This window comes from Dinoponera quadriceps, unplaced genomic scaffold (genome assembly GCF_001313825.1).
Source record: "Dinoponera quadriceps isolate SergipeBrazil2010 unplaced genomic scaffold, ASM131382v1 scaffold616, whole genome shotgun sequence".
NCBI lineage: Eukaryota > Metazoa > Arthropoda > Insecta > Hymenoptera > Formicidae > Dinoponera > Dinoponera quadriceps.
Window position 1 is genome coordinate 147,057 of NW_014555184.1, and position 22,789 is coordinate 169,845.

Consider the following 22,789-nt stretch of genomic DNA (forward strand, 5'->3'; position numbering starts at 1 on the left):
TANATATATATATATATATATAGTAGGAGAGAAATTTTTCTCGAATACTATATATTGTACAGTCGGAGAACTCGCAGAGGGACAGAGAGAGAAACGTAGAGAGTTCTATATGGCATATATATAGAATATTTGCTCTCTAGAGACACAACCCTACGACTTGTTCTTCGATACGACGCATCATTTAATCTCTTTTTTGTCACCTGATAACACCTTTTATTGGGGGTGGGGGAGGGAGAAAGAAAATATACGCGCGCGGCTGTCGCCCGACTGTCAAAGACGATGAATTATCATCACATGTAATATGTCAAATACTGAAATACACGTCCTATTTATGAAACAAACTAGTATCCGACGAGTGATTTAATGCATACCCGAATCAACTGTCACGACTACCCGGTATGGCGAACACTTTCCGGCCACACTTCGCAGTCGCAGCATTGAGTTCTGCGATACGCGGCGACAACGATTCTTCCAATTGTTCTTTCGTTGACGAATGTTTTTTTTCGTATCTGAACAAACGAGTATATATATATATATTTGCCTTTGTTACTTTGTCGAGAGTAGAACAGAGGTGTTACCAGGTAGATGAGTTAACACATTTCCTACAAATTATGTATAGAAACTTAAGTATTAATATTCGTAATTACTGCGACTAACACAAACACATACACACATATACATACCCACACACATGCGATAGGAGACAATGTGTAACTAATTGAGTGTATATAAGTAAGTCAATTTACGGGTTGCATTTTGGCTATTAAATATATTCTAATTGTGTAACTTTTTCTCTCTCTCTCTCCAGGAGGAAAAGGCAAGATCGGCTAATTATGAGAACGACTATTGTACATATTCGTATACATATGTACGTATACACATATACAGCTCGTGAGCCTGTACATGCAAACACGACATACATATATATAAATACGTATATATAAATATAAAGTGGGAGAGATTGTGTGCGGCGCGTTAGGTTGCAATTCGTTGTGTACAGGTGTTGTACGCGGCGACTCTTTAGAGAGCGCGTGTCGACAAGTCGAAAGCAATTCTAAAATCTACTCGTTGTATTCGTTTCACTTCGATATGCGTTGGTGTATGCCTTTCGTTTTTGCGCTCGTCGTCGAGCGAGTCTCACATCATTTCGAAAGTATCGGATACGGCTCTCTTGTTTTTCAACAAACAGCAAAACTCCCTTGTACTTCTCGAACACTCGATCAAGGTCGCTATTACGTTTTGACTGTGCCGATTAGAGCGCGTGAAAATTACACTTGGATATATATATATATATATATATATATATCTCTCTCGGAAAACAATTTGACAAAGCGGGCCTGCAAAAATAAATTCTGATTACACTGACTATCAAGTAATTTTTTTTTCGACAGCCTACCTGCTACACTCATCGTGTCGCATAGAGACGTGACGTTATTTATCAATTACGATACCTTTATCAAGTTTCGTCAAGCACAAACGTGCGTGAGAGCGAAATAGAGTACCTCGTCGGGTGAAATTTAAAAATTAAAAAAATTCCCTCTCTTCGGAGGTTATGTTTCACAATTTATTTCCCGCCACGCGCGATAGTTGCGCTCTGCGCAGAATACGATGAGTCATAACCTCTCGAGACTTTGTCCGACCGTGTGCGTTATTCCGTACTTCCAGATCTTTTTCGTTACTGAGGTAAGACGAATCAGACAATTGACAGGGCGGTATTGTGTTCTTCTACCAAATGTCGACTTACGGGCAAAAATCAAGTATCGTTGATAGCTTACCGTTTTAGTACCGTTCTAGTACGATACTACGTTTCAACTCTGTATCATTTAATATAAAAGAAAAAAGAAACGTTTGTATTCTCATCTGCCGGTGATCTAACGATATAGAGTATGTAAATATTGTAATTTCTTTGGTCGATCCGCTGTAGCTTACATTAAGTTTTACTTAAGACGATAGGATAATGTACGAACGAAATAAAAAAGAATATTGAACAACATGATGCAGAATGATCCGTTTGTTCCTTCAGGTGTGAGAGAGATTGTGTTTGTGACGTCCACGCCGCATCTTCGTAACATCCATTGCACAAATGAACTATGCATGATATGTGTATAACGATATATTTGTACTGTGCGTTTGTACTGTGCGACAAATGTCCTGCAAATTGATTTGTTTGTGACATGAGTCTTCGTACATTGTGACGGTAGGAAGGTATAATGACACAAACCCGAATAGATCAATTCTATAAAGTAGCGAGTAAGAAATCTGGAAATACAAAAAATAATGTAGGAAGGACATCTGCTTCGCACAGATTCGGAATTAATGGAAGAGTAAGTTAATCATGATTCACTTCTCATGATGGATACATATGATAACGATTTAACCGTGATAAATTAACCATGATTAATGTGAGTATTTTCCATTACCAAATAGAAAGGAGAAATATCATTGGGAAATTTGGAAGCTGCTTCTGTATGTAAAAAAAAGGCGGGTGCATCGAGAGGAAGTTGGAGGAAACGCATAGCGCGAAGAAGTAATATCTCGATAAGCACTGGGACGTTTTATTCTTCGAAAGTCAACATGGTGCACAGTCCAATCAAAACTATAGAAGCTAAGACAGCATCATCACTATCTACCAACACACCAACTGTCAAACAGATTTCCCCTACTTCGAGTCCCATGAAAAGTCCTGTGTCGTCGAGGAGCTCAAATTTTACTCCGAAATTTACTCCGAAAACCCCGTCTCCGATAAAGGAAGCACTGGAGTCTCCGAGAAGCCTTAAGATGGCGCGAAGGAAATTGTTCAGTGACAGGATAGAAGAATTAATGCCCATAGTGATAGACAATCTTAACCAGGCGAAAGAAAGAGCTATTGCAAACAATGACATCAATCTGGAGAAGGTTTATTCGAGTGGAGAATTCAATTACAAGTACAATCGTATAGACACGACAACTTCGACGAGATACGAAATCAACGATATAATAATGCCGACCGATACGTATTCGCGACATTTTTTCTCCATTATCGCCAGCGTCTTCTCCAAACCGTTCAACTGCGGATACTTCAACGAGTATGAGTTAGACTTAATATTTTCGCTGCTGACAATTTCTAAGAACGCACAGGCCCTGATGATACGCATGCTGAAGAGAAAGCACATTTGGCACAGAACAGACAATATCAAATACGACAACATATCCACCAACTTGAGTCCTGTCTTCGACGAGCTCGTGTCGCGATCTATTTTTAAAAGTAACGCGAAGGAAGAAGATATGACCGTTCTGTTGAAGCTGTTGCAAGTCGAAGAGATTCGTAAGCTTTGTCAGGAATATAAGGTCTGTGCCAGCGGCCGTCACAAGAAAGAGCACTACGTACAATCGATTCTAAAATTCCACCATAATAGCAAACCCTTGTTTCCCGGGATGCCAAATCCGGTCACTAAATTGCGTGCTTCGGTGAATAAAATTCTAGGATGCTGCGTACTGATCGACACCAACGTGAGTAAAGTAATTGATAAAATAATTACGCTGCTGGTGCCTAATCAAGATCCCCAGCAGACCATGGCGGATTTATTCAATACGTTGGTGAGAGTTGAAATGAAGGAAATCAAATACCCAGAAGTAATGGTTAGCGACTTTCCCATTTTCGCCAATAAAGAACACCTGTCGAAGTAGGCAACGCAATACGATTTCTACTATTTGTAATTCGCAGTGCGTTTGTATTTTTAATGTAAATCTTACTTTACAGATATATGGAGGCTAAGAGCGCGCTCTGTCAAGTATTGTATGCAATCGAGAAGAAACAATGGGATGTCGTACGACAAATCGGATCGCAAGCCGAGGAACGTCTATCACTTCTCTTAGGAAGAGAAACCCAAAGGTAACAGACGACGCGTGCGATCGCGTGGATTTTGTGACTGAAATTACGTCGAGAGATAAGTATCGCTTAGTTCGTTTGCAGTCTGCAAAACTCCAAATTACCTCGTCACATCAGGCACTTTATGCCGTGCTACATGTGGCTCAAAGTTCTGTCCAAGAGTATCGACGCGTTTAAGAAGAGCAAAGAAACACTGTCGAAAGCGATCAAGTATTTGCGCATACTAGTCAAGCAGAAGTGTCACATGAAACACAAGAAAGGGCAGTGGTACAATGAATTAATAAAAATACAAGTATATCATATGAAGGATCCCGACGGTAGCGTCAAGCTCCTCTCGAAAGCTGTGGAACAGGAAAGTTTAACGGAAGTCGACAGGTTGGATCTGTTGGAGAGGGCGGAGAATCTCGCAAAAAGAAAATCCAACATCGATCAGCATTCGAAGGACACGGTTAAACAGATATTGGGCAAGGACCTCGACAAAGCGCGACTAAAATACACACCGAGTTCTATTACAATACAAGGAACTTTGTGCAGGTGAGTCATGCTGCGACAAATCGGCCGGTACTTTTAAACGGATTTAGGACAGGAATGTAAGTGAACAGATGTCGAGACGTGTGTCCTTTCAGGAACCTCTCGCAAAGGAAGAGCACCTGGTGCATCAACGAGGGGATCGACAAAGAGTACGGTACGGTCGAAAGTCTAGCGTTGTACGACTACAAGAAGAAGGGTTACGTCAAAGGTGTCCACTGCGAGGGTGCTTTTCCAGTTACCCTTTTGGGTACGTTATTCTGGGACGAGATCTACAACCTGGACATTCCCGGCGCTTGCGTATCGCCGTACGAGCCCACACCGTTGGATCTATTCACGTCGGAATTTTACGAAAATAGAAGAGAACACATCGACAAGAAGCTCCAAGCTATTCGGAAATTCGACGTAGAAACGTTGGGCAATCATCTGAAGCAGAAATTCGACTTACTGTGTGAATATACTTCCATCTGTCAGGGGAATATCTTTGACAGCGGTATCAGCTTCCAGGTGAGCAATTAATTTCGGCATTCGTGTGACGTCAGTGTAATTGTGTTTTGCGTCCGCTTGCAGGAGGTGGCGCTTTGTTTGGGAGTAGAAGGTGTAGTTGGGATCTGCGAACGACTCATTCATAACTATACACTCTGGAGAGCTGGCTTCCCAGATTTAATCGTATGGAATCCACGTACAAAACAGGTAAACCTCTATTCCTCTATTTACAATTTGAAGAAAAAAAAGATAGAAAATACATCATTATACAGCTTACATCATACAGATCATCAAATTATATTAGAAAATGCTATATTTCAATAAATCTAAATTATAACTGCATTTCTTCTAGTACAAAATTGTAGAAGTGAAGGGCCCCGGTGACTCACTCTCGACCAAACAAAAGTTATGGTTGCAATACTTGAATTACCTCGGACTGAATACGGAAGTGTGTTATTGCGAAGTAAGCGATATTTATAAAAGAGCTCAGCGTGCTATTATAATATGTCGAATATTACATGCTCTGCCATTCTTCAAGGTGCCAAGGCTTCTGTCACGGTGATAGTGCAGGGGCCTTGAAAATGATATCTGCAAAACAAAAATCATTCATCGATGAATTTTATTAACTGACCAATCCGCAAATGATGTAACGCGTATATCTTTTTCTGTTACAGTCCAAGAGAGGTGGGCGCAAGCGAAAGCACGAATGTGATATGATGTAACGTTTTCCACAGATATGGACACTCTTAAAGAGAGATATATATATATGCATATATTATGCTCCATACGTGTAAAAAAGATAGAGACATTATTTTATATTGATTGTGATATATTTCGCTTGTACGTATATATACAAATTTTTATATTTTTAATGTAACTGTTGAAAGCTTTAGCGTGTGAATGCTTGGCGATACAGTCAAACGATTTATATCAAGATTGAAAAGGAGCACGTTGTACTTACTGAACTTGCTTCGTGGCCGGCGTTTCCTCTATGTTGAACTCTGCGACCGGCACATTGCGTTGTGCCACTTGCGGCGCGAACATTGCGGCCGGATATACGACCGCCGAGGTTCCGATCACCAAGCAAGCATCGCACGTCTCCACGAGATCAACTGTGACATTTCGAGGGAAATCACCGATTAACGGACGAGTATGTTCGATTTATTCGTGTCATACATTTTGCGTTATGTTTTTTACGTTTTATATGTACAATCAGAAGGTGAGAATTATTATCCATGATTTATTTTATGTTTTGCGTTACGCATATCAAGATCTTTTATTTTCGATTGGAAACTGAAATTTTTTGCGCATTTTTTGTACCTCGTCATATTTTGTAAGTGCGATCATACTTGTTAAATTTATGCCTGAGCATTCTGCGATACATGATCAGTCAGATAATAGTGAGAGAAAACACTGATCAGGATAAGTACGTTTAGTTTCTTCGCGTCATACATTTTGCGTTGTTTTTTATGTTTTTATGTACGATAAAAAAGTTACAGATTATTAGCCATTTACTTTGCGATTCATGTGCTGTGTACGTCGAAATCCTTCATTTTGAATCGAAGACTGTCTATTTTTCGCGCACTCGTCAGAGATAAGTCTCATATTTTGTAAGTGCGATCATACTTGTTAAATAAAGTTACATACAAGCATCCTGCAGTACATGCTCAGCCAGATGTTCGCCGAACCACACGATATCAGGCCGCAGCAGCGCGCCGCAGCTCGCGATCTCACAACGCGGCAATTCTTCTACCGGTATATCAGACGACATAATGCCCGGGTCAGGCGATCTGTTACGGATGCGTTACCATCAAAACATGAGAAAGTTCGCGACACTCGCACGTGGGTGTCACGTATCTCTTCGTGCTCTGTTATCCGCTGCTATACGCAAGAGAATTCTCAAGAGGCGTACCCTTTCCCTTCCAACGACGGGCAGATAGGAATGTTCTCGTTGACTGAGATATTGTGGCACTTTGTGCATCGCGTCCTGTAAAGCGAACCGTGCAGTTCCACCACGTCCTTCGCCCCGGCCTTCTGATGTAGCCCGTCGATATTCTGCGTCACGATCGACACTCTCTTACCCTCCGCTGCCTTGCGCTTCTGAAACTCCGCCACGGCTGTGTGTGCCTGAGGAAAGAAGCGAGTTCCATAAGTTTGCTTCATTCTTTAGTAAATTATTAGGTTGATACAAAAGTCCGTCTCGTTTTTTAATCGGTTCCTCGCTCAGAAACCCCAGAATTATTACGAGTGCAGGATCATACGGCTATCTCTATCCTACTCATTTTTGCTACTCTTCTTTTCTTTTGTTTCAAAGTGGTCCTTTTAACTTAATGCCAAACCAACAGCACTATTTTTTTGTACCATATCGTACATAGTGCAAAATTATGTTTGGTGATACAATTTAGTACAAAATAAATGCTAAATATTCCAATAAGTCCGGTTTGATTCTGCTGAATTGGTCCTGCTCAATGAAAGTCATGCAGCTACTAGTGAGATGGCACCGAATAAACCAGTGTATACTTAATCGATTATATCTTAAAATAATTAAATATATGCTTTATTGTATGTATGTTTCAATTGAAGAACGAAATGAATTTTTGCATTCGCCCAATATATACTTGGTGATTCATTCCCCCTCGACAAGTTACATTACCTTGTTCGGTCTGACTCTGCTCACTAGTTGCCTGCGGTACTCGTAGAATTCCCAGACCAACGACGGATTCGCGACGAAGGCCTCCGGCGTGGCGAGATTCGGCGCCTGGTATTTGCGCCAAAATCCGCCGGCGCCGCGGAAAGTCGGCACACCGGACTCCGCGGAAATGCCGCTGCCAGTTAAGATCAGGATGTTGTTCGCGTTCGAGAGAACCTCGCGAAACGACTTCATGATGTTCTGCATTGGCTTTGTGCCCTGCGTGACGGTGCAAGTGATCGCGTCCTAAAACGCAAGTAATCACCGGCTTGACGTCCCCGTTGCGCTGATCAGCTGACGAACAGCTGACGCGTAACTAGGAAGTGGCGGTCGACCTGTTAACCTTAGAACGGCCGACCGCGGGATCCATTATGACTGATTGATTTCGATCCTTGATCACTTTTTACTTCACTCGCCGATGAATTTTAAACATAAAATATGTACGTATACGTATGTATACATAACCTAAACTACTCCGGTCTCGAGGTTGTCACGCTTTGGAGCGTCACACGCCTGTGTTTCCACCATCCTTTAAATCCAATCGACGATTGACCCAACCGGAATTGGCCAATTGCATTGAACAATCAGCTGAACTGATCAATGCGATTGGTCAATTCCGTTCATCGTCGATTCAATTTAAATCATTAGTCCGTTCTTTTTGGATGAACTGGCTGCGCTAGTTCAAGAAATTCACACACACTGAAGCGTGAGGGAGAATTCACACCTTGACAGAAAGGCAGAGAGCAGAAGAACAACAACAAGAATCAGAACTCGCGCTGGTAGTCGACAGTTTCTGCTTTATCTACTGCTTACTACCAGCGAGAATTCTGATTGACTACTGCTTTATGTCTAGGTCCTTTGGAACTATATTGTGTGTGTATGTGAGAGACAAAGAGAGAGAGAGAGAGAGAAAGAAAAAATCGTGCCTAACCTATAAAACAGGCTTGGCAGTTCAGAGGTGTAGTTGCTGCGTTAAAGAGCGTACGGCTCGAATAGTGCAGTAATATTTGCTGTGGACATCCGACGAGAGGATTGCACGATGCAACGGGACGAGAAACATTTGGATTCCGCTCTGGAGACCATCATATCGCGAGTGAACGATTTGAAGAACGCGATCGCCGCGATGGTGTTCAAACTGGAACACGAATACGAGACCCTGAATTGGCCCAATTTCCTCGACAATTACGCGTTAATTTCGGGTCACGTAAGTAATTCGTCTAATCGAGTCAAATAATGAATCGCCAATGAATCGTCAGTTTATACAATGTATTCAATCGGTACTTGACACTCCTCCATGTTTTATGGTCGTATTGTTTACACTTCAGTTGACCAGTCTTTCGAAGATTCTTGCGCCCGACAAAGCACCGAGTCTCAGGAATTACACGGTTCTGCCGCTGCGCCTGAGCCCGGAGAAAGACGAAGAGCTGCTCAGGCTGACTGAAGGTAGAATCCCCACCTTTGCGCACGACCTCGTGCCGGACTACTTGAGGACGAAACTGGAGCCTCAAGCTGAGCAGAAAATGATGCAGTTCGAAGCTAAAGCCAATGTTAGCAACGACGTCTCACATGTAAGATGCCCTTTTCATCCCACATTCACGTCTCCTGTTCTTATCTCTATGTTCTTTCCCAGTACGAACTCAAGTTATTTTCGAAGATACTTGTGATACTTCGAATATTAAATTGTTATTATTAACATACAGGTGAAGGTTTTTAAATTTATCACAATTAAGTATGTTGTATCTGTTAAGATAGACACGTATAGTTAACTGAAGATGTACTATTTTTCTGTTAACGTGCTAACTAAACAACAACTAGGACTACAATGTAAGCCACTAATCAGACAGCCTCGGCTTTATCGGTTCCATTCGCTCTGGGCCGAGATTGATGTTGTGTCGCAAGCCTACTTTGATAGCTATGTAAATCCTAAAGCATTCGTCCAGCTGTGCACCGACAGATGTCTGCCTGTCTGTGTTTGAATTCGCTATGCGGTCAGAGATTTTCGGGCCGGTCCATTTAGCGAGTGGAACACGCGGATTCTCTTACTTGGCGTGTTCTCACACGTGTTCCCGTTGGGTTTCAGAAACAACTGATGCAGTATACAAAGGTAGTTAGCCATGTGTGGGACATGGCGAACAAGGCGCGCGAGGAATGGGAGAGCGAGGCCGGCGCCAGAGCGACGCAAGCGCAGACCAACAGCGCTGCGGACACCCACACCCTCGTGGCCGCCGTAGGGATGGGGAAAGGCTTGAAAGTAAGTTGCAATCACGAGGAATAATAATAGAAACAGCTAAATTCTAAATTTCTGGTGGCTCTGCCATGTTTTTTCATTGCCTTTCGCTGCGTCTGCCAATCTTAATATGTTGTCTTTGACGCTCGCAGTCTGACTCCATACAAATGGTCCAATCCGGCGTAAATCCAGTAGCTGGCAGCATGATGGTGGGTAGACCCGGTAATCAACAGCAAACACCGGGACAAGGGCCTCTGGGTAATCCACCGTGTAAGTGTTCCTCCTCCGTGTGTGAGATCTTTGTTTTTTCCCCTCGTCGATAACGATGTTATTATACGACTCGAATTGATGATTTGCAGTGGGACAAATAAACAAGGCGCCGGGCGCGATAAAAACCAACATCAAAGCGGCCTCGCAGATCCACCCTTACAGATAAGTACACATCGCGGCATCTTTGTGGGATTCGGTACAATAAACGACAATATGATACGCAAACATTGATATGATAGTATTTAACTTATAATCTTAATATTAAACTTAGCAGAATTATATATATCGTCGATCACATGTGTAATCTTCCGTGCAAAAGATTCTGTAAATATATTATATGCTTTTAACAACGATGCAATTTTCGGACTCTGTCGTCTTACGTGAATATTCATAGAAAACTGTGCGATAAGTTTCGATTCGCCGAGAAGGAAGGTACAGTCGTCGACAGTAAGGTTGTCCCGTTTCCCCAGGCACAGTGAAAATCGGAAATTTCGAATTGGACGCATCATTTCTGAATATTTGTACATTACGACCGCTGCTTTGGAGCATTTTTACCGGTTTACAGAATAATCAGCAGTCGTGACGCGCGAATATTTCGGCAATGATACATCGAATTCGAAATTTCCAGTATCACTATGCTTAGGGAGAATTCACAGACCTTGATGGAAAAGCAGAAGCTGGTAGTCGGCAGTTTCTGCTTTATCACTGCGAGTTCTGATCGCCTGCTGTTTTCCTCGTCGAGATGTGAATTCTCCTTTAGAGAACGAGACAACCTTTCTGCCCGTGACTGCATCGATCTGAGGCGGAGAATCTTCAGCGTTTACGAGATACAATCGCGTGCGAACGAGGAGAGAGCCGTTTGTTCATCACAGGCACGATGACCGCTTCTAAGCCTTGCTCGTGTAACCAACACAAGCGATCCTGCAGGACCAGCGATTCCGCGGGGAGCTGCAGTATCATCTGCAGCCCGGTGTAAATCTCCACAGCTCTCATTCGCTTCTGCTGCTTCTCCCACACTCGCACGATGTCCTTCTCCAGCTCGTCGCGCGCGATCACGTCGCCTTCGCATGTAAGAATTTCTCTCGTCAATTTCTTATTTAATCCACCGACACCTCCCCATGGCCCTCCTCCTCCATCGATCGTATCCCGTCGCTGGAGATCGCTCACCTGTTACACTGATGTCCGTTCTTGGCGCCAGGTCGTACCTCAACAGCGAGTCTTTGACGTAAGTCTGGAAATCCATGCACTGTGACTTCCTCGTGCCCTTCCGCACCCTCTTCCTCAGAACGAGATTATCTGGAAGTCATCGATCGCGATTAATTGACCCACCGGTGTTACCAAGATACCGCGTGTTGCGAGCGTGTAAACAGACCACACGGACACCTACTCTGTCGCGAGTACAGCTCGAGCACGGCTCTGGCGAGGACGTGGAAGGAGTGTTCGCCGTGCTTCTCCGCGGTCATGCCGCGCCACTTGTCCGCCGATTCCTGGCACGCCAGTCGCAGGAAGGGCACCCTCAGGAATTGGCCGACGTCGAAGCTGTGCGTCTCGACGACCTCTCGCAGGCAGCTGGACATCGGGAAATTGTGGAAGTACTGCTTCTCCTGCGACGGTGTCCGCACGCTCTCGGAAATGGAGAGTTTGTGGTAACAGCAGGATATCAGGATGAAGAGTCGCGCGGATTTCATCCTGCGAAAGATCCTCGACGCGCTCGTGCTGAGGTCGCCGCAGGCGTGCAGACCGATCAAGCACGCGGCCGTAGTGCCGGGGAACTCTCGTTGTAGAATCGACTCGATTCGATTCGCGGAATCGCACGTCACGTCGCAACGGATGTATCTGACGTCGGCCAGAGACTCGGGGTACGATATCCGTTGCTTGGCGCAAGCTCTGTTCACGTTTTCCTCGTCCCTTTCCAATCCCAGGACTCGATAACCGTACAGGTAATGCAACATTTGGCACACGTACCCCTGGCAAACAATAGCGTCGTGGGTGTCTTTAGGACGTTCGGTAATCGTTTTTTCTTTCCTTGAATATATCCGAAACGATGAGAACAAGGGGGAGATTTGTCGAAGAGAAATTACACGATACAGAAACGGTCGTCTTATGATGGAAACGTTTTTTTTTTTAGATGGAGTAGCTTAAAAAATCCGAGGATCATTTTCGTCCTTTTAAATGGAGCCATGTAATTTTCTAACGTAAATCGATCCCTGTGCTTATTCTTATTTATAAAAGTAGCAAAATGAGATCGTCGAGAAGCGAATACTTTCCGGGATCCTAATGTTCTAGTATTTTTATACGCAGAATGAACGCAGGAATCAATTTCCTCCCTTCCTTCTTCATATTTTTATATCAACTTTAATATTGCCACTCTCTCACCAGACCGGCGCCCAAATCGATGACCGTTTGGATATCATATGGCTTGCATTGCGCGTGCACCAGGCGAGCTAAATGCATTATCTCGTGTTGTTTCTTCCGGCTGAGACCTATTCTGAAATTCTGCGGCAATTCGGTGGAAGGTAACGTGAGCGCGGACGATAGTCTGTTGGCTCCTTTGCAATGATTAACGTACTCTTTTAAGGAATCCGGCCAGTCCGACTAAAACATAACATACGTGAACACACTCGTCGCGCTAAATTGAATCCCCCTTTCTCCGATCTCTCGGCTAACCTTTGTCGTTTTCTCCACTACAAAATTATTCAGCTCCTCATTCTGCAAAACTTGCAAATGCTCCATCCACTCCTTGGGGATTGCGTCCAAACACCCGTTGGTTAGTATCTCGGTTACCGGTACGTTATGGAGCCATTGAGTTTCGTAAAACAAGCGTAACGCCTCGAGAAAGTACCTCTTTTCAGCACTGATATCCATATATGTACCTGACGAATAAATAAATAAACGAGTGGATAATAAACCCAGATGAGTAAAATTTGCAATATACCATCTCTCTTTACAAGTTCCGCATCTCAAATATATAAACATACGATTCAACAGACAGGAAGAGGAACTAGAAATTAATTCGACAACAACGTTTCTCATCCCTTTCAACGGAGATCTATTTAATGTACAAAATACCATAAATTACAATTTTCGATTAACAAATGGTCACGTTACCGGTATAACGCGTACGCCTTCTTTCCGACTTTATAATAATACTTGCGGCATGCCGAGCATGCGTCACAGGAGATGACACTTGACGACAAGTATCGACTTGCTTCCGGCCTAACGTAAAAAGAAAAAAAAAATGCCTCGTCAAGGTCCAAACAATAAGAACAATCTCATCTATCTATTTGGTTATCTATTCGGTGGCTCGTGCCTGGTCAGTTTCCTCTTGATTCACCACCAGCCAGTTTTCCGCGCGTCTATTCGAGATATCGTCGTTCGAGGACCCGATGAGCGAACGGCCAACCCTGACGCCGTTTTGGCCGGGGATCAGGTACTTCTCGGCCACGTGCAGGAGCTGCTCCCTGGTAACAATCTTCAGCTGCTCCCTCTGCCGCTGAAGATCGTCGTCCGTTATATCGTGGGTGAATCGGGTCATGCCTCGATTGCTGGGCGGGATGGGTGCGTCGATCTGCTGGAAAACTCCCAGCTTCGCCTCGTCCACGTCGCTCTGCGGCAACGGGTGCTTCGAGAGAAAGTCGTGCGCCTGATCGAACAGGTCGAAGGTACGCGTGGAGTTGGGGTCTCTGTAGGAGTAAAAGGAGAAGATCCCCTCGGACGTCAGCTTCGCTCCGCCGCCGTAAGCGCCGCCCTTCTCGCGTATCTCCGGGTGCAGATACACGGACGTGATCAGCTTGGAAAGGACGCGCAGCGCCGCGTAATCCGGATGCGTGTACGGCACCGTCAGGATGGCCTTCGAGCAGTAGTTCACCGTGTACGGCAGCACGTGGTGATTGCCGCTCTCGGACGCCTCGACGTTCTCGGCCTCGGTGATGACGTGCGGCTTCGTCGGCTGACCCCGCAGCGAGTCGTAGAACGCACGAATACCCTCCAGAACGTCGTCCTTGCGCTCCTGGGACAGGTTGATGGCCGAGCGCAGGTGCTGCTTGCTCAACACGTGACTCGCTATCTCCTGCATGCTGCGCATCAGGGGGCCGAGGTCGCGTGTCTGGGCGAGCCTCTTCATCCTCGACACGTAGGACAGCCCGGCCAGGCTCTCCTTGACCCGCGCGATCGGCGAGACCAGACTGGCGGCGCTGCTCATCGCGTAAACGTGGCCGGCGTGCGCGATGCCGTTGATCAGATTAGCCGCGTTCATCTTCACGAGCGTCTCGAAGCGCTGCGGATCAGTGAGCTGGACGTTGTTGAACAGCTCGGCCCATAGTCGCCACATGTCGGCCGAGTTTCGGTCCAGGCAGTACGATTCCACGAGGATACCCTCCTCGTACTTGAGCGCGCTCTCCTTGTGCTCGGCCACGTGATTCGCGAAGCTGAGCCCGCCGGTCTTCAGCTGCATCATCTGGTCGAAGGTGCGGTAGTCGTGATCGCGTGTGCCCATCTTCGCGACCACGTAGTTGAACAGCGGCATCAGCTTCTTCAGCTCGTCCGGCAACGCCCGCGTGTTCAGGATCCCTCGGTAGTAGGAGATCCCGTTAGTCGGCTGGACCGACAACTGCAGCGGCACTCCGGATATCTCCAGATTCGATGTCTCGTATCTCTCCACGTCGGCCTTCAAGTCCTCGATCTTCAGGGTCGGCAAAACCCCGATGTCCTGTTCCTTCTGCTGCTCGGCAAGTAGGATCTTACCGGCCACGTATATATGCTCCCTCTCTTCTTCGGTGAGCTCATCCAGCTTCGACTTGAGCAGCTTTTGCTCGGCGGCCGCTTTGTCCTGCTCGTAATTCTCGTCGGGTGTCATCGTCAGCGTCAGCCTGTGACTGTTCTTCTTCAGGTAAGTCTCGACCAAGCTCCGCAGGTAGCCGGGGTCCTCCCTCATTCGCGACGTGAACTTCTTCACGGCCTCGTTGATTCTCAGCGCCTGCACCAAGTCGCCGTCGTGATTCCACAGGGACGTCAGGTTGAAGAGCAAGTTCAGCCCGAAGTTCGACGTCTGGTGCTTCACGTGAATCTCGATGCCGTGCAGGACTGCCTCGACGTGGTCCTTCTCGAATCCTTCTTTGATAACCCTGTCCACGGTGCCGTCGAAGACACTCTCCACCTTGTCGAAGTTCTCCGGCTTGACGCCTTGTAGACTCACGACGAACATCGTGTCCCTGCACTGCGAGTCGTAACCGGTGACCGGACCGAAACCGGTGCTCAGGTCCGACTCGACCAGGGACTTGTAGAACGCCGAATTCGGGCCTTTCAGCAACAGCTGCGAGAGCACGTACATCTCGAAGGTAGTCTGTGTATCGGTGATGTCGTTACACAGGTGTGCGATGGCGATGGTGCCGTGACGGCTGGGATCCGCCAGCAGTGGGTCGGGTCTGCAGGTGATGTGTTCCTTCCTGGCCTTGGTCCACCGCTTTTCCGGCGGCACTGCCGACATGGAGGTGTCTATTCGGTCGCTCAGGAAGAGGTAGTGGTCGTTGACGAACTTCAGGTGTTCCTCCAGCGGGAAGTTGCCGTAGGAGTAGAAACGCGAGTTCGAGGCGTGGTAGTACTTGTTGTGGAAGTTGAGCAGATCGATGTACTGCAGGCTGGGTATGACGAGAGGATCGCCGCCGGAGATCACCGAGTACGTGTGACTCGGTAGAATGGAATTCAACATACGCTCGGCCAGGATAGCTTGATTGTCGTTGAAGACGCCCTTCATCTCGTTGAAGACCACGCCTTTGAATACGATTGGCGAGCTCTTGTCGTTGGCATCCGCGTGTTCCAATCTCCAGCCTTCCTGACGGAAATCCAGCTCCCTCAGATTCGGCCTGAAGACCGAGTCCAAGTAGACCGACTGCAGATTGCGGTAGTCCTTCAGATTTTGCGTCGAGAAGGGATATATGGTGTAGTCCGGTCCCGTCATGGCGTTCATGAACGTCGCCAAGGACCTCCTCAGCATCTTGAAGAAAGGATCTCTGCAGGGATACCTCTCGCTGCCGCACAGAGTGGTGTGCTCCAATATGTGAGGCAACCCGGTGGAATCCATGGGAGTCGTGCGGAATCCGGTGGAGAAGACATTGTTCGCATCATCCCTGGACAAGTGCAGATATTGCGCACCTGTAGATAGGTGCGACAATCTGATCGCAGTGAGAAACAACTCGTCTATCCTGGCGACCTCGTCCACTATGAATCCATGGAAGATTTCACCCTTCTTGAATTTACCCAGCTCATCTTGTACGGGCTTCTCCTCTGTATGCAGGACGTTTGATCCAACACTCGCTGAGGAATAGAAAGTACGGTGCTTGAAGTGTCGCTGCAAAACGGTGCTTCTCAAAGGAGAGCTGCACGATAACTTCAAGAGTCTCAGCATCCTGGTGCAGTCTTGTGTGTGAAATCACAGAGAATAACAGAGTTGTATCTGAAAGCAATTTAAAAATAGGTACGTCAGTTATGTAATTTACATTTTCTCAATATTGTATAATTCAGAATTTAGGTATGTATTAATAATATATGGAAATATGATATTTATCAAAATACTATGTACTTACCACGCTCGTAAGTACTTGCAACTGAACATAAATTACATGTGAAACACGATTACAGTGGATAGATTTCCTGACAAATATCCCACTTCAAAATGTACCGTATTAGTCTCAACACTAGAAGGAAAGAGGAAGAATGTTTGCATGGACGACGTGGATAGAGGTGTTAATTACAAAGACACGTCCTGGGACTAGCGAATATTCTAAAAATGTGATCGAGAATGCCGATCAGTGAATGACTACAAAATGATCTTTAATGACGTAATATATCCGCAGCTTGCAGTAATAAGCAAAACGCCGGTGGACAAGTGTGACAAGAGACTGAAATAACCAAGAAATCTAAGATTAATATAAATAATCTCACCTGCTTCCGAGATTAATTTATAGATACAGCAACGATCGACACGAGAGGTCCTTTAATAATTAATTACAAGATCGCCCGTCAAGAATCCTTACTCACAAATCGGCTGTCAGGTCGTACCGTTTGAAATAACAAATCTCGTCTATCCCGGCATTGAATTTTACCACTCAAGAGTGATACGTTCGTGGTACGTCGTTGATCGTTGCCAACCGTGAAATAATAGAATTCGACACGATCATCAAGATTGGTATCCCCTATGGAACGCGGAGCCGTTTCATTGGCTACGTATTAGAGCGAGATAACATGAACGCTTCGCGCGGGAAATCCGAAAGTAAGGAATTCAAGCGACGAATTCAACCAAAAATTGAACCGACATTCTCACGAGGCATGTTATATTATCACTTAGTTTCGAATTAAACGAGGAAATAATTATCTCTGTTACACCGTATAAAATTATTCGTAAGGGACAAATCATTAGTGTATCATGAAATATCTTTCCTTTTTATTATCACGTGCGTACATAGCGATTAGTAAACCGTGATTTTAAGAGACGAAGACACTTCAGTGGCTAATAATACATACGAGGCAAAGGTCTCCTAGCTTCGTGCTGGAGAACGTTGCCTGAAGTCATTGGCGATTTGTATTTAGCGGCGGATACAAGCGTTGTTCGGACTCACAAATCTCAAACTGGAAAACGGAATGATCATGACAAAACGTCTGACTGAGGAAAACACATAAAACGCAAATCGTACTTATTCACGTATGTATAAACTTCACCTCACACATATAAAATAAATAATTTAAAAATCTTATTGCTTTAAATACAGTCTTCCACATGTGTATTCTGTGTGTGCGTGTGTGTATATATTATATGTATGTATATATTCTATATAAATATTATATATAACAAAATATATATAAAACTATTTGATTTGACTCATTATATGACATTTCATTTATTCTCACTACGAGTACTATTGCACGGCACGAACATGGCCAAGGTAACGACACGGTGCGACCGCAAGCGATTTTTAAGAGAGAAGTCTCGCGCAACAAGATTTCGCGCGAGATATCTAGATCGGTTATTCACAGTCAAATCTTATATTTAGTATTATATTTAACATCAAGCTCATCTTTAGACGTTTCGTAGCCAACAAGTTTGCTCATTTTGACCGAACTAGATCGCACTTTCCGTCTTTAGAATGAGACACAAGTGTTTAATCCAGCGATGAAGGGGAAAAGGAAGTTTCAACGCAGCATCAGTCCTGGTCTACAACAGGTGTTTTAAATCCTAAGTCTCGAGAAATTGACCGATCACAATCGAATTACAGAAGAATAATCAATTGTGATTGATCAATTTCTTAAGACTTAAAACCCTATTGTAGATCCAGCCTTAGGCCAGGTAGACCCGAACGCTACAGCAGGGTGAATATAAGATCCGACTGTGAATATCGTCCTCGGACTTACGATTGGCACGGCATTACCGGTGCGACATACTGAGACGGGAATGGAATCTCACTAGGGCGAAGTCACGTTTTATCAGTAGCATTAAGTTAAGAAAGACAACTACGATAACAAAGAAAAAAAACGCACTATCTATGAGGTACCGAAAGGAGGAGATAGAGAAATAAAAGCGTTTGCTCCGCTGCGAGTTTGAGACGGAGGAATCAATCGTCGAAGGACGAGGAGGAGGACGACGACGGCTGGGAGTTTCGCTTGAGCATCTTCAGCACGTCGCCGTAATTCGCGGAGAGCACGCCGGACATCTCGAGCTCGAGCTGCCGCAGCGGCGTCATGTCGTGCCGGTTGCGGGCGTCGACGTTGGCGCCCTGCCTCAGCAGCAGGCCGACGAGCTTTGCGTTGCCGGCTTGGCTGACCAGGTGCAGGGGCGTGTTGCCGTCGTAGTCCTGGGCGTCCAGGTAGCAGGTCGCGCAGTTCAACAGCAACCTGACCGAGTCGACGTTGCCGTTGAGGCAGGCCAGATGCAGCGGAGTGCGGCCCTCGGACGCGGTCGTCACGTTTACGTTCGCCCCGGCGTCCAGCAGCAGTCGCACCATCTCGGTGCGCCCAGTCGCCGCGGCTACGTGCAGCGCGGTCTCGCCTAGGCTGTTGCACACGTTGATCGCGAGGGCGCGTCTGCGCTTGCAGCGTTCCAGCAGGGTCTCGCCGATCGCCGAGCACCGTTCACAGTCGCACAGCGGGTGGCACATGCCGTTGGCGCACCGCACGTCCGGCAATCGTTCGCGGTAAACCTCCAGGCCCAGGTAGTAGCAGGCCAGGCACGTGTCGCCCTCGACGATGGCGGCCAGCAGCCGGTCTATCGTCCGGTGCTCAGGATGCGGCTGGCCGCTCTGCTTCGACTTCTGCGCGACCTGCGGCCCCGTGCGGGGCTGCGAGGAATCACAGCAGACGTTGGCGTAGTACTCGAGCAGCTTGCCGATGTACCTGCTGTAAGTAACCGTGAGCGGCGTCTGGCCCTTCCGATTGGTCAGCCTGCAGTTGGCGCCGCACTCCAAGAGGATCCGCACGATCAGGACGTAACCCCATTTGGCGGCGAGGTGCAGCGCCGTGTCGCCGTTCTCGTTCCCGGCGTTCACGTCCACCGGCACCTTCATCTGTTCCGACAGGTAGAGCAACGCTTTCACGCAGCTCTCGTGGCCGCGCTCGGTCGCGCAGTGCAGCGGTGTGTTGCCGGTGGAGTCGGTCACCGTCGGGTCTGCGTTCGCGTGCAGCATGTGCAGCAGGACGCCCTGGTGGCCGCGGATGCAGGCGTGGTGGAGCGCAGTCAGCCCGTCGGAGTCGGCTACGTCGATGTCTATCTCGTGGTCGAGCAGGTAGTCCACGATCGCAATCTGGTTGCAGAGCACCGCCATGTGCAGCGGAGTGAAGCCCCGCTCGTCCTTGGGACACGTCCTCAGGTCCCGTTGGTGCGCCCAGCTGCGCTCGCAGGACGCGCACGTGCACAGGGGATGGCAGAGGGCGGTGTCGGACGGCTGCCCGGACTCGTCGCGGGCCAGCATCATCTGGACCTCGGCCAGTTCGCCCTTCTCGATGCACGCGAACAGCCGCTCGGCCGCGGACGGCTGCTGTTCCGACGTCGCGCGCTTCTTCGTCGTCGGCTTCCTCGGATCCGGGCTGATCGGGACGCTCCTCGAGATCGCCCCGGACCTGACGTGCTCTATCGCCGCCTCCAGCGACGTGATCAGGAAGCTGCCCTCGTCCGTCTCGTGGACGGATCTCGCGGAGAAACGGAACTGCTGCATGAAGGCCAGCTGTGCCATCCAGTTCGAGAGTCCGGCTTTGATGACCAGGTAGACGAGCACCGGCAATAGATCGTCCGACGAGACGACCGACGAGCTCCCGTGAGACACGTGGTTCACGGTGCGCCTGAGGCACTCGATCTTGCCCAACACGGTCACGAAGCAGTCCAAACGCGACAGCTCCAGTCTCGCGCCATCGACGCGCGACTGTAAGTCCGAGCGGATTCGGAGGTCGTCCAAGCGGATCTCGCTCAGATTTCGCGTGATCTTGTTCAGGGCCGCGTCCTCGGCCGCGGTGCCGGCGGACAGCGACTTCAACAGCACGCGCCGCAGGATGTAGAGGATGTACGTCTCCAGCGACACTCGTATGCTCCAATAGTAATACCCGCTGCCGAGCGCCTTCTCCCGCGGCGCCGCGTGCTCAAGCAGTGTCCTGAGACAGTCTGTGTACAAGCTGTACACCAGCTCCCTTTGCGCCTGCATCGGCACGCTGTTTAGATCCTTGTTGTGGTACAGAAAGTCCTTGATCTTCACTTCAAAGTCACTGCGCAGCTCTTTCTCCAGCAGTTCCATCTGCAGGAAGTTCACCGCTTCCTGGAGATTGGTGATCTTGCTCGTACAGTTGTCCGAAATACACATGCTAGTTTCCAAGGGCTGTTCTATGCACCTGTGGGATATAATGCTGTTGAAATGATCAGAATCAGACACCGATAACATGCACTTACCAAACGCAGTATTTGCGTAGATCGCTGTTGTAAAAGGTCTCCTCGAAGAGCAAGCGTGTAGAGTATTGCTGAGCGTCATGCTTGACGGTCAGGATCCTGTCCACGAGCAGGATCTCCTTGCCATCCAGGCTGTCGAATTGCGCGGTGAAGAGGTCTTGCCTGGGGACCAGTACGTGAGCATTGATCTCGTCTTTCTGGAACTTACGGTTGCTGAAGCTCCCACTGCGCGGCACGCAGACGATCCAGCCCTCCTGGATAACCTGCTGGAGCGTGGCTTCGTGGTGTTGCCTGAGCTCACGCAAGAACTCGTTCTCCGACAAATCCTCGTCGTAATCCATGTCCGTAATCGCGGGCCGCGTAATTACATCGTGAGAGCGACGGTCACTGGGGCCGAGCGTGATTCATTGAGATGTTCGCTTGGTTCCCGACGTCGGGGATCGGCACCGACACGTTCGACCTCGGTCGAGAAACTTCGCGCATTCTCGCTCGATATCTGACGGGCCGAAATCGCATCACTACGTATCCCGCGGATTCAAACTGCTCGATACGCATCCGATCAACTCAGCGATGCTCCTGCGATTCGGAATTCGATTATCGCAGTACTTATATCTGTAGGAAATGAAGGTAGGTTAGAGCTGTCACTTTCGTCAAGGCGTAATCACATTACAAGTTAGGATGGAGTTAGGATTAAAATTTGACCAATCGGAGAAAAGTTCACCAAATTTGAGTTTAGTGAACTTTGCTCTGATTGGTGTAATTTCAAATTAATTTCACCTCATGACGAGATGAAAATCACAAGCGAATAAATTTATTAGGTGTTGACTAATGTAAATCATACAGGGTACAAATTGATAAGAATGCTAAAAACCTTATTACGAACGTGAACAAATGTCCATAGTTTATGTTACGTAAGCTACTCGTCGGAAACCCGTGAAGGATGAAGGGTGTTACATCCACGATAGATAACTATATAGGGAAATTTGAAAGTAGTAAAATCAGTGACTTACGTGGACGGTCAACAGAGTGATGACTCCGCTTTTAGGTCACTCTGCTTTTCACCGAGTTTACCATGGGTCTCCGGAGTCTGGCGAAACGATTGATGAATCTGGTGAGAAATCAGAGCGGCTCGTTCTCGGATGTTCCGGCGCTGCGCGGGATGATGCGATCCGCGATTCCAATTTCGATTTCGCAACGTTCGAGAAATGAGGGATAGACAAAAATAATTGTTACACAGTCGGATTTTACGACTAATATATTCCAAACTATATAAGTACACAAGTACCAAAAGCTAATTACGAGAAAAGAATCGCCTTCTCAACGAATGCGCGCGTTTTTATATGTTGCTTTGTCGCTGAGAGTCGTTTTCTTTGTAGCTGATGGAGTCGTGGAGATGGAAAAAATTCATTCCATCGGTATGATGTCACCGCGTCGATATCGCCGCGTCGGTCCTGAGTGGTGTTTGGATTTAGGTTTATGTTCCTGTTTATGTTAGCAACGGGATGCCTTATCGCATTGAGAGATTACAGTTTCTCTTGTCTATAGTTCATCCGTCGATTTTAAGACTCTCTAACGAGATGTCGTTTCTTCGGCGTTATAATTTTAAAGTTCTGGAGGCAAACATGTGGCTAGCTGGCTAGCTAGGAACCCCAAAAAGTGAAATCTACCATTGGATATCGGATCGTCGTACATCGTCGGAGATCGTAGATCGCAGTGTGAATCCTGCATATGCATAGAGATATAAGAATAGAGGGAACAAGGGATATATGCTACCTGTAAGTGGAAGTGATAGAGGTCAAGAGA

General features: G+C 46.9%; 6 protein-coding genes across 11 annotated transcripts; 2 read left to right on the plus strand and 4 right to left on the minus strand.

Moving 5' to 3' along the window:
• The first annotated feature begins 36 nt into the window (after nt 1-36).
• On the plus strand, nt 37-5,842 carry LOC106743306 (fanconi-associated nuclease 1-like). Of its 3 annotated transcripts, XM_014617018.1 has the most exons (9): nt 37-1,683; nt 2,024-2,324; nt 2,428-3,662; nt 3,740-3,871; nt 3,953-4,402; nt 4,495-4,903; nt 4,967-5,089; nt 5,235-5,345; nt 5,557-5,842. In XM_014617018.1, exons 2-9 carry the CDS (start codon nt 2,211-2,213, stop codon nt 5,602-5,604), a joined length of 2,622 nt encoding a protein of 873 aa, XP_014472504.1. In that variant the 5' UTR covers nt 37-1,683; nt 2,024-2,210; the 3' UTR covers nt 5,605-5,842. The 3 variants fall into 3 exon arrangements, with proteins under 3 accessions (XP_014472504.1, XP_014472503.1, XP_014472502.1); XM_014617017.1 differs by lacking the exon at nt 5,557-5,842 and having other exon boundaries at nt 37-1,884; nt 5,235-5,464; XM_014617016.1 differs by lacking the exon at nt 5,557-5,842 and having other exon boundaries at nt 5,235-5,464.
• Nucleotides 5,317-8,107, minus strand: LOC106743308 (NAD-dependent protein deacylase sirtuin-5, mitochondrial-like). The gene is made up of 5 exons (XM_014617020.1): nt 7,536-8,107; nt 6,795-7,009; nt 6,530-6,672; nt 5,844-5,994; nt 5,317-5,470 (listed from the first exon to the last, which is right to left on the minus strand). The coding sequence occupies exons 1-5, from the start codon at nt 7,776-7,778 to the stop codon at nt 5,416-5,418; spliced, it is 807 nt and encodes a 268-aa protein (XP_014472506.1). The 5' UTR covers nt 7,779-8,107; the 3' UTR covers nt 5,317-5,415.
• Nucleotides 8,108-8,252: 145 nt separating this feature from the next.
• On the plus strand, nt 8,253-10,392 carry LOC106743309 (mediator of RNA polymerase II transcription subunit 8). Of its 3 annotated transcripts, XM_014617021.1 has the most exons (7): nt 8,253-8,350; nt 8,425-8,775; nt 8,897-9,139; nt 9,387-9,395; nt 9,652-9,822; nt 9,951-10,068; nt 10,158-10,249. In XM_014617021.1, exons 2-7 carry the CDS (start codon nt 8,611-8,613, stop codon nt 10,232-10,234), a joined length of 783 nt encoding a protein of 260 aa, XP_014472507.1. In that variant the 5' UTR covers nt 8,253-8,350; nt 8,425-8,610; the 3' UTR covers nt 10,235-10,249. The 3 variants fall into 3 exon arrangements, with proteins under 3 accessions (XP_014472507.1, XP_014472508.1, XP_014472509.1); XM_014617022.1 differs by having other exon boundaries at nt 8,261-8,775; nt 10,158-10,392; XM_014617023.1 differs by lacking the exon at nt 9,387-9,395 and having other exon boundaries at nt 8,262-8,775.
• Nucleotides 10,393-10,541: 149 nt separating this feature from the next.
• LOC106743307 (protein RRNAD1-like) lies at nt 10,542-12,724 on the minus strand. The gene is made up of 4 exons (XM_014617019.1): nt 12,445-12,724; nt 11,456-12,035; nt 11,236-11,364; nt 10,542-11,129 (listed from the first exon to the last, which is right to left on the minus strand). Exons 1-4 carry the CDS (start codon nt 12,520-12,522, stop codon nt 10,882-10,884), a joined length of 1,035 nt encoding a protein of 344 aa, XP_014472505.1. The 5' UTR covers nt 12,523-12,724; the 3' UTR covers nt 10,542-10,881.
• A 376-nt stretch (nt 12,725-13,100) lies between these two features.
• Nucleotides 13,101-17,188, minus strand: LOC106743305 (presequence protease, mitochondrial). Of its 2 annotated transcripts, XM_014617015.1 has the most exons (3): nt 17,008-17,188; nt 16,650-16,760; nt 13,101-16,519 (listed from the first exon to the last, which is right to left on the minus strand). In XM_014617015.1, exon 3 carries the CDS (start codon nt 16,469-16,471, stop codon nt 13,361-13,363), a length of 3,111 nt encoding a protein of 1,036 aa, XP_014472501.1. In that variant the 5' UTR covers nt 16,472-16,519; nt 16,650-16,760; nt 17,008-17,188; the 3' UTR covers nt 13,101-13,360. The 2 variants fall into 2 exon arrangements, with proteins under 2 accessions (XP_014472501.1, XP_014472499.1); XM_014617013.1 differs by lacking the exon at nt 16,650-16,760 and having other exon boundaries at nt 17,008-17,187.
• A 312-nt stretch (nt 17,189-17,500) lies between these two features.
• On the minus strand, nt 17,501-21,597 carry LOC106743321 (ankyrin repeat domain-containing protein 27-like). Its single transcript, XM_014617048.1, has 2 exons — nt 20,990-21,597; nt 17,501-20,931 (listed from the first exon to the last, which is right to left on the minus strand). The coding sequence occupies exons 1-2, from the start codon at nt 21,325-21,327 to the stop codon at nt 18,672-18,674; spliced, it is 2,598 nt and encodes an 865-aa protein (XP_014472534.1). The 5' UTR covers nt 21,328-21,597; the 3' UTR covers nt 17,501-18,671.
• Nucleotides 21,598-22,789: the final 1,192 nt, after the last annotated feature.

Bases quoted from the DNA above. Each gene is read 5' to 3' on its own strand.
- LOC106743305 (XM_014617015.1), bottom strand. From the start codon at position 16,471: ATGCTGAGACTCTTGAAGTTATCGTGCAGCTCTCCTTTGAGAAGCACC.
- LOC106743321 (XM_014617048.1), bottom strand. From the start codon at position 21,327: ATGGATTACGACGAGGATTTGTCGGAGAACGAGTTCTTGCGTGAGCTC. The intron at 20,932-20,989 runs GTAAGTGCATGT...TATATCCCACAG, and splicing joins CTACGCAAATACTGCGTTTG to GTGCATAGAACAGCCCTTGG.
- LOC106743307 (XM_014617019.1), bottom strand. From the start codon at position 12,522: ATGCATTTAGCTCGCCTGGTGCACGCGCAATGCAAGCCATATGATATC. The intron at 12,036-12,444 runs GTGAGAGAGTGG...ATTGTTTGCCAG, and splicing joins TCGATTTGGGCGCCGGTCTG to GGGTACGTGTGCCAAATGTT. The intron at 11,365-11,455 runs GTAGGTGTCCGT...GATGACTTCCAG, and splicing joins CGAGCTGTACTCGCGACAGA to ATAATCTCGTTCTGAGGAAG.
- LOC106743308 (XM_014617020.1), bottom strand. From the start codon at position 7,778: ATGCAGAACATCATGAAGTCGTTTCGCGAGGTTCTCTCGAACGCGAAC. The intron at 7,010-7,535 runs GTAATGTAACTT...TTCTTTCCTCAG, and splicing joins GCAGAGTCAGACCGAACAAG to GCACACACAGCCGTGGCGGA. The intron at 5,995-6,529 runs GTATGTAACTTT...GAAATGTCACAG, and splicing joins GCATGTACTGCAGGATGCTT to TTGATCTCGTGGAGACGTGC.
- LOC106743309 (XM_014617021.1), top strand. From the start codon at position 8,611: ATGCAACGGGACGAGAAACATTTGGATTCCGCTCTGGAGACCATCATA. The intron at 8,776-8,896 runs GTAAGTAATTCG...TTTACACTTCAG, and splicing joins ACGCGTTAATTTCGGGTCAC to TTGACCAGTCTTTCGAAGAT. The intron at 10,069-10,157 runs GTAAGTGTTCCT...GATGATTTGCAG, and splicing joins GCCTCTGGGTAATCCACCGT to TGGGACAAATAAACAAGGCG.
- LOC106743306 (XM_014617017.1), top strand. From the start codon at position 2,211: ATGACACAAACCCGAATAGATCAATTCTATAAAGTAGCGAGTAAGAAA. The intron at 2,325-2,427 runs GTAAGTTAATCA...ATTACCAAATAG, and splicing joins GATTCGGAATTAATGGAAGA to AAAGGAGAAATATCATTGGG. The intron at 3,663-3,739 runs GTAGGCAACGCA...CTTACTTTACAG, and splicing joins AATAAAGAACACCTGTCGAA to ATATATGGAGGCTAAGAGCG.